This window comes from Elephas maximus, chromosome 1 (genome assembly GCF_024166365.1).
Source record: "Elephas maximus indicus isolate mEleMax1 chromosome 1, mEleMax1 primary haplotype, whole genome shotgun sequence".
In the NCBI taxonomy this organism is placed as follows: domain Eukaryota; kingdom Metazoa; phylum Chordata; class Mammalia; order Proboscidea; family Elephantidae; genus Elephas; species Elephas maximus.
Window position 1 is genome coordinate 206,594,201 of NC_064819.1, and position 9,610 is coordinate 206,603,810.

The 9,610-nt window shown below is 36.7% G+C and overlaps 1 protein-coding gene across 1 annotated transcript in view; it reads left to right on the forward strand.

Annotated features, from left to right (window-relative positions):
• Positions 1-8,896, forward strand: part of PEX7 (peroxisomal biogenesis factor 7) — a 115,299-nt gene extending 106,403 nt beyond the window's left edge. The window contains exon 10 of the mRNA XM_049901899.1: positions 7,546-8,896. Within this exon, the coding sequence (XP_049757856.1) occupies positions 7,546-7,614 (69 nt within the window). The 3' untranslated portion in view covers positions 7,615-8,896. The remainder of the gene's footprint in view (positions 1-7,545) is intronic.
• Positions 8,897-9,610: the final 714 nt, after the last annotated feature.

A 9,610-nucleotide genomic window follows, 5' to 3' on the forward strand; every position in this document is an offset into this window, starting at 1 on the left:
CTATATGATTGTCTGATTCAGAATGGCCAATACCAGTCCATTTCAGCTCACTGATGCCTAGGATATCGATGTTTATGCGCTCCATTTCATTTTTGATGATTTCCAATTTTCCTAGATTCGTACTTCGTACATTCCAGGTTCTGATTATTAATGGATGTTTGTAGCTGTTTCTTCTCATTTTGAGTCATGCCACATCAGCAGATGAAGGTCCCGAAAGCTTGACTCCATCCACGTCATTAAGGTCGACTCTACTTTGAGGAGGCAGCTCTTCCCCAGTCATCTTTTGAGTGCCTTCCAACCTGGAGGCTCATCTTCCAGCATTATATCAGACAATGTTCCGCTGCTATTATAAAGTTTTCACTGGCTAATGGTTTTCTGAAGTAGACTGCCGGGTCCTTCCTCCTAGTCTGTCTTAGTCTGGAAGCTCAGCTGAAACCTGTCCTCCATGGGTGACCCTGCTGGTATCTGAACACCGGTGCCATAGGTTCCAGCATCACAGGAACACACAAGCCCACAGTATGGCAAATTGACAGACACGTGGGGGAATTTGCAAATTAGCACAGTTAAATTTTCATTTTTATCATGTCATCTTTGTTCAGCAACATTCAACTGGCAACCCATTAATTTCAGGGTAGAGTATGAATTCTTAGTCTTGCTTTCAAGATTCAGTATAGTCTGTACTGCTTTCTAATTTTATTTCTCGTCTTTCTATGTAATCCCTCTGTTGCATACCAGTTATATTTTAAAATTTGTCATCTCCGTAGGTTTGCCACTGTTTCACTTGCTCTCCTCTACCTCTGTCTATACAATGTTTTTGTGCCTTTCAAAGTCCAGGACAGTTCTTCTTCCTTCTCTACTCTGTCTCTCCCACTCTTCTTTCAGTAAATATTTGAGTGCCAATTATGTGCCAGGGGATAAAAACAACTACCTGATGTACGTATGCTAAATGAATATTTAATGAATGAATGAAAAGAATTGTTTTCAATGCTTGGTCAACTCCCTCCTTACTTTTGCATAAATTCCATTATGGTTAACATAATAAAACATATTCTCTGTAGTCACTTTCCGTTGTAAGCTGATAGAGTAAATCAAACATGCTTCTTTAGCCCATAATTTAAAACACTGCAGCATAATGACTGGGCTGCTTTTTCAAAATTTAAAGTTGACTACTAGTGATTTTTTTCATTCTCTCTACATCTTTCTGCTTATTCCTCTGGTTCAAAAAGGCCGTATTTCGTACAGATGGTTACATTAGATTGAACAGGTTTCCCAATGGCAAAAGCAGTTGCCAATGAAATTGAGAGAAAAGAGCATAGTAATAAATAGGAAATGGAAAACTTGTCAATGAAGTAAATCTCTTAATGGGTCAGTAGGAATTGTTGTTATATTAGCAGCCATATTGAATCATTTGAGATAAATTACCTTATCAGTGGCATGTGTAAACACTTTAATAACATGGAGAGAATTTGTAAACTTAAAGAATATAAATTCATTTTCTAAATTACAGATGTATTTAAAGTCTGGCATTTTCATTAACAATGTTTTCTTCTCTGAAATCTGCATTTATAGGACGATTATTATTGAAGATGTTTTAGATCAAATCTTATTTGATCCACCAGTGACAAATTTTTTGTTATAAATTCCTTATTGGCTGGGTTGGTCTCTTTAATATCTTTTGTAATATCTAGCATAAGATGCTGAAGTATTTGCTTAATACAGTTGCTTTTATGCATTCCATGTGTGATATCATGATGTATACACAGTATCTCTACCTAGAAATTAATAGGCCATATTAATAGATAACAAATTTCTATTCAATTTTAAGAGTGCTTCATCATGTGTTTTAAAGGAATTGAAGTGTGTTCAGTAGCAAGTAATTCATATTTCTATTTAACGTGCTTACTCTTAAAGCTTAGAAATACCTATTTTGCTGTATAAAAGTGAAAGCAAAGTAATTAAAACTAGAACTTATATGGAATCCTACTCTGTGAGTGTAGTTACTTTCCACTACCCTAGAAGATAAACCGGTTGCAGTCAATTCGATTCCGACTCATAGTGACCCTATAGGGCAGAGTAGGACTGTTCCATAGGGTTTCCGAAGAGCAGCTGGTGGATTTGAACTGCTGACCTTTTAACTACTGTGCCACCAGGGCTCCCCCTGGAAGATAGCAGCTTTTAAAAATAGTAATGAAGATTCTCTTCAAATTTTACATCAAGTAAAAAAGACTATTTGTATTATATTATTATAATAAAGTACTCTGATTTTGAGTAGAAAAAATAACATTTTGACACAGTCTTCTTTCCTATAATGTTGATAATTATGAGTTTTAATGAAAAGTTTACATTTTGATCTCAGGTTAAAGGAAAGTCAGAAGGGCACAGAGATGGAATGTATTGCAGTGGGGACTTGCAGCTTAGGGAATATAATTCCACTTGAATATTCCTGGGCAGAAAGGTGGAGCCTGAAGTCTCCTACCCTTCAGTGTCCACATGTGTACTCGTACTGTAAGGGAAGAGGGTCAGATAAGATAAGCCTTGGCAGTTAGCCTTCAAGAAACCTAGAGGATATTCAGAAAAAAGGCCACCTCTCAAAAGATAAAGTTCACCAGAGGATTTATAAAGCAATTTAGTTTCCTTTAAGCTGGAACTTGTAGTTCTTCACTTGATCTTATTTTTTCCACTGGCTGAAACACTTCTCTTCTCTCCAGCCCTTTCCTCCCCCAAACAACAACAACTGCTCTTCTAGCTGAGGCATACTCCAACTTTAGACCTTAATTTAGATAAAATTTCCTCCCGAAAGCATCCACTCCCCAAATTTATATCAGAATCAACTTTATAGTGACTGGTTTGGTTTGGGATTTTACCTACTTTTAGGAGTACCTGAGTGGTACAGAAGGAGCCCTGGTGGCACAGTGATTAAGTGCTTGGTTGCTGGGTCCAAGTCCACCCAGAAATGCCTTGGAAGAAAGGCCTGGCAGTCTCCTTCCAAAAAGTTAACATTGAAACCCTATAGAGCACAGTTCTGCTCTGACATACATGGGGCCACCATGAAGCAGAACTGACTCACAGCAACTGGTTTTTTGGTTTTGGTTACCTACTTTATTGGACCCCATAATTCCTCTATCACTGTACATATCAGTCTGTATTGTAGTTGACTACTTACTTGTCTGTCTGTCCATTGGACTTAAGATCTGAGTCAGAGGCATGGACAGAGGCCATGGCCATCTTGTTTACTGTAGTATCCCCAGCATGCTTCTGTACAGAGGAGGCACCCAGTAAATATTTGTTCATTTATATATATATATATATATGTATGTATGTATCCATATATATGTATATGCATGTATGTATGAATTATGTTTTGGATAGCCTTGTAGTACAGAAGTATATTTGACTAATAGCTCCCGGGACGTAAAAGGAATCCCCTGTGAAACATCTCAAAGTGATATTCATAATACTCAAAAATCCCATATATATATATGTATAACCTGTTGTCTTTACCCAGATCTCTGACCTCACAATGATTAGGAGCTCTGTACCATCTGTGAGGCTCTACTCAACAAGTCTTGTGAGGAGGAAACCATTGGTCATACACAGATTCATTCATTCATTCAAGAAGCATTTGTTAAAGATATACAAACACAAGGAATACACATTTGAGCAGGATGCAGTCCCTAACTCTAAAAAAAAATGCTATTCAAGTTTAGTTGCAGAAAATTGTTTATGTACATATGTGATTATTGTTAGAAAACAAACTGTTATCCACCATGCTTTGTTTTCTTAGCTGTCATAAAGCATAGAGACTGATTTATTGTTCAAGTATTGTAATGTGCTCAGCACTGAAGCCTGAAAGCTTTTGCTCCCATTTGTTCCCTGTAGAACAGATTTTGTTTTGTTTTATCTTTATTTACTTTATTTGGTCCTGTGGGTTAATATATAAACCACCTAAGCCCATTTAGAACTCATGAACTTTGATTTAGGAATGCTTCAGGTAGGGTCAGTGTTTCTGTTTAAATACAGTTCAGTCGTGTTTCTTCTTTCTTAATCTTCCTCCCAGCTTGCTGTCTTCCTACCACATAACAAACTACCAGATTTGAAATGTAAATTTAAATTAAATAAATTAAACTTTGTGAAAATATGGCACAAAGTGTTTTCCATTAGATGAGTGCAAATTAATCTCTTTTCCTTTCTCCTCATGCAAGGAAGAGAATTCCTCCTTAAGAAAAATATGTGAGTTCTGATACATCTTGAATTTCTTTTTAGTCAGCAACAAACAGTCCCTGCACATAAAGAACTCCCAAATAGCTCCATCTTTAGTTTGCATGGTGAAAGTTCATTTAAGACTGTTGATACCCATTGTGTTCTAGGCCAGAGGTTCCCAATCCTGACTGCATACTGGAAAGTTCCCCAGGTGATTATGATGGGCAGCCAGAGAATGGCTGCATTAACTTTTTGGTGTTGAGAATCTGAAGGAAATTAGAGGTTCTCTCCCCGATCCAAAAAAAAAAAAAAAAGTGTATGTACATAAAATGTTGCATTTATGGACTTCCTGAAGCCCTCCTGTGGATGCTCCTCACCAGTGGTCCATGGACCTTGGTTTAAAGATCCCAGGCTGTGGATCGACCCTAGGTGATGCTAGCGATGCTCACGCTGCCATGGGTTGAGAACTGTGCGGTGAGGATAAGGCCCAGCCATCTGTGGCTTAACAAGCCCTTCAGGCAATTCTGATGCACACTGAATTTTGAGAACCACTGCCCTATGGCAGTGCCTCCAGTAACTACAATTAAATAGTATGCTTTTGGCTTAAATGAGATTGAAAGAGAAATCAATACCTAAAGAAAGATATTGTGTCTTTTGTGAAATCACTCATATGGCATTGAATGATTTTTATAACGGAATCATATTATATATTCCTCTTATAGTCAAGGCTAGGAAAAACTTATCTCGCCTAATGAACTGATGATTGATCATAAGATCTTTATATCTTATATTATTGTTTTCTTTATTTACCTTTGCTGTATCCCCTTGTTCTATTCAAACAGCTGCCTCTTGGTCTCTGTACAGGTTCCTCATGAGCACAATTAAGTATTCTGGAATTCTTATTCTTTGCAGTGTTATCCATAATTTGTTACCCACACAGTCAAATGCCTTTGTATAGTCAATAAAATACAGGTAAACATCTTTCTGGTATTCTCTGCCTTCAGCCAGGATCCATCCGACATCGGCAATGATAGCCCTCGTTCTATGTCCTTTTCTGAATCCAGCTTGAATTTCTGGCAGTTCCCTGTCAATGTACTGCTGCAACTGCTTTTAATGATCTTCTGGAAAATTTTACTTGTGTGTGATATCAATGATATTGTTCTATAATTTCTGCATTCAGTTGGATCACCTTTCTTTGGAATGGGTATAAACATAGATCTCATCCAGTTGGTTGGCCAGGTAGGTGTCTTCCAAATTTCTTGGCATAGGCCAGTGAGCACTTCTAGCACTGCTTTCATTTTTCAGAACATCTCAATTGGTATTCCATCAATTCCTGGAGCCTTATTTTTAGCCAGTGTCTTCAGTGCAGCTTGGACTTCTTCCTTTAGTACCGTTGGTTCTTGATCATATGCTACCTCCTGAAATGGTTGAACGTTGACCAGTTCTTTTTGGTACAGTGACTCTGTATTCCCTTCATCTTCTTTTGATGATTCCTGCATCATTCAGTATTTTGCTCTTAGAATCTCTCAGTATTTCAACTTGAGACTTGATTTTTTTCCTCAGGTCTTATAGCTTGAGAAATAGCAAGGTTGTTCTTTTGGTTTTCTAAATCCAGGTCTTTGTACATGCCATTATAATACTTTACTTTGTCTTCTCAAGCCGCCCTTTGAAATCTTTTATTCAGCTCTTTTACTTCATCATTTCTTCCTTTAGTTTTAGCTACTCTGCATTCAGCAGCAAGTTTCAGAGTCTCTTCTGACGTCCATTTTGGTCTTTTCTTTCTCTCCCATCTTTTGAATGGCCTCTTGCCTTCTTCATGTATGATGTCTTTGATGTCATTCCACAGCTCGTCTGCTCTTCGGTCATTATTGTTCAATGCATCAGATCTATTCTTGAGATGGCCCGTAAATTCAGATGGGATATACTCAAGATCGTACTTTGGCTCTCATGAACTTGTTCTAATTTTCTTCAGCTTCATCTTGAACTTGCATATGAGCAGTTGATGGCCTGTTCCACAGTTGGCCCCTGGCCTTGTTCTGACTGATGATATTGAGCTTTGCCATCATCTCTTTCCACATATGTAGTCATTTTGATTCCTGTGTATTTCATCTGGCAAGGCCTACATGTATAATCACTGTTTACGTTGTTGAAAAAGGTATTTGCAGTGAAAAAGTCATCCTATCATTCTGCCATGTAATCTCCAGTGTCATTTTTATCACCAACGCCATATTTTCCAACTACCAGTCCTTCTTTGTTTTCAACTTCGCATTCCAATCGCCAGTAATGATCAGTGCGTCTTGATTGCGTGTTTGATCAATTTCAGAATGCAGAAGTTGGTAAAAATCTTTGATTTCTTCATCTTTGGCCTTAGTGTTCCGTGTGTAAATTTGAAAAAGAAAAAAGAAAGTGTAAATTTGAATAATAGTCATATTAATTGGTTGTCCTTGTAGGCGTATGGATATTATTCTATCACTGAAATACAGTAGAGTTTTTATATATTAATCCTTGACCTTGAGACATTGCTATACCCGATAAGTTTTCTTTTTAACCCACAGTTCCTGAACACCATGGACTTAGTCCTCTTTGTGTCTTTATATGGATTTTTAGACTTACCTCCCATGTCTGCCTCCTCCAGAGGGCCAGTGCAAATGCCACAGCATTTGTGAAGTCTTCTTACACTGTCTCACAGCTGGAATCATGTATTCCCTTCTCAGAGTGTCTCTATTAGAGCATTTTCCACCCTCAGACTTGTGTGAGCAGTTCTTTGAGGGCTAGAGCTGTACTTTGTCTTCTACTGTATCACCACAATATCTAGCAAGGTGTGTTCGTTAACAGTATGGGAATGCATTTTTACAACAATTATGTCTGGAAGTAGGAAATTATGTCACTCAAGGGTAGGATGGAAGTAGCCCTGGTGGCACAGTGGTTAAATGCTCAGCTGCTATGCTAACTGAGAAGTTGACAGTTCAGACCTAGCAGCCACTCCAAGGGAGAAAGATGTGGCAGTCTGCTTCCATAAGGATTACAGCCTTGGAAACCCTTTGGGGCAGTTCTTCTCTGTCCTACAGGATCGCTGTGAGTTACAGTTGACTCCATGGCAACACATTTGGTTTTGTTGGGGTAGGAGGGAAGTCTTTCTAGGCAACTTCAATTAGAAACAATTCCTGAAATGTATTTTAAAAATGGAAAAGGGACCTTTTATCAGAAACTGACCCCTGTGTTTTTCCTATTTAAAAATATGTTGACTAGTGGATAATCTACTACCCTCTGAATGACTTAGGTTTTGTTGCCAATTTCGAATATTTATATACATCTAAATATGTTTCTTCTTACTTTGTGTTGTAGGTGGCTGACTGTGCTTGGGATGAAATGATAAAGATATATGATCCTGCTTGTCTTACTGTTCCTCCTTGAAATACACAGCTCTGGTCAGAAAAAAAGGACTAGACCTGAAGAACTACTTAGCAGGAAATAAATTAACTATTGATAATACAGACATTAGGCTTCTATATGCTATTCAGACTTCAATTTTTAAAAAAAATTTATCATGGAATCAGTTTTGAGGCAGCTGCTAGAGACTTTTGTTCACTAAGCCTAATATATAAGCCATATTTCTTAAAATCCTAAGGAATAATTGATGTTACGGTATATCTTGTAACATCTATTAAAACGTTACCTCTGTATTATATAATAGATTAAAATATGGTAGATTAGTAAATTATATTGATAGTGCTGTACTTCATTTTTATGTCATTTTTGATGTAAAATACAATCACTGCTATTGATTAAAATAAAAATAAACTGTATCTCTTGATCATTTTATGATATCCCCAACAAGATTGTTTTTTTCTAATATACTGCATATAAATACAGTACTATTTAAATCTTTTTATTTTTTATGTATAATGTTGGAAACCCTGGTGGTGTAGTAGTTAAGTGCTAAGGTTGCTAACCAAAAGGTCAGCAGTTCAAATCTACCAGGCACCCCTTAGAAATTTAGTGGGGCAGTTCTACTCAGTCCTATAGGGTCGCTATGAGTTGGAATCGACTTGATGGCAATGGGTTTTTGGGTAATCGTTATGTACAATGTAGACATATCTATAGTTCAATATCAGGGCTTTAATATAGGTTTAATTTATTCATTTCTTTACCAGTTAATTAGTGAGCATCTACTGAGTGTCTAACACACAGAATATACTGAGTATCTGACACATAGAATAAATGACATTTTTCTGAAGGACTGGTGCCCTGTTTTAAGAACATGGAATGTTGTGAGCAAAGAGCTTACACTTTAATATACTTATTCAAAACTTTAGATATTGTACCCATGACCTTTTATTTTCCTTTTCCTACTCTTCTATTATCAAATGTTAAAAAAAACTGTTCACTGAGCAAAAAGTCTTAGGTGTTACCAGTGTGTCCAACAATTGCTCTTTTTTTTTTTTTTCACAACAATTGCTCTTGAAACTAGCCCTGAGTAATGCTGTATGCCCTCCTTGCTGTCTCCCTAAGTCTCCTTGAAAAATTTCTATGTGCTTATGAACTGTAAAAAAGTAGACTAGGAGGAAAAAATTATCAAAACAAGCAATTTTATGTAACATTTATAATCCTTTTATGTAATATCAAAATAAAATGTTATTAAATGACAAAAAATTAATTTTTATGAGAATTTTTTAAAGAGCAAAATAAACTTGTAATCAGAGCAAAAATAAATTAAAATATATGTATATTGTCTTATCTTACATATTTCATTTCTTTTTTCAGAAAAAAATCAAAACAGCTTTCAAAATACCAAAATAAGATAAATTAGAAAGTGGAACAAAAGGAACCATAAAGAGGAGATGAGTGGGTCTTGAAAATGTATGGCACAAAGTCCTATGAATTTGCTACTGGCTGGGCCAAAGATTTGCTACTAAGGATTCTAGAAGTGTAAATGGGAATCCTGGTTAATTGCATAATTTGGTGCCCATGGCCAGAGGGCAAGGACATCGGTCTAGTCCCAGGCTAAGTATTTGTTGAATGAGTGAATGACCTCAGGAAAGTAAAACACTTCTTGATTCTCAGATGGATTGATACTCATTGTTTTTGAGAGGCCCACTAAAGAAGATACTGTTTAACATAAGTGCATGGTACTGAACAGGGTGATCAACCATATCCTTAGAGTTGTCACAATGATGCGTTTCACAGAACTGGTTTATTTTGTTGTTTTCCTCCATATGAACTAATGGCTGACACCAAAGTGCAGTTCAAGAAATGTGGGCCCACAATGGGTGTTCTCTGTATTAGCAGATTTTTTTTTTTTAATTGTACTTTAGATGAAGGTTTATAGAACAAACTAGTTTCTCATTAAACAGTTAGTACACATATTGTTTTATGACATTTGTTAGCAACCCCACGACATGTCAACACT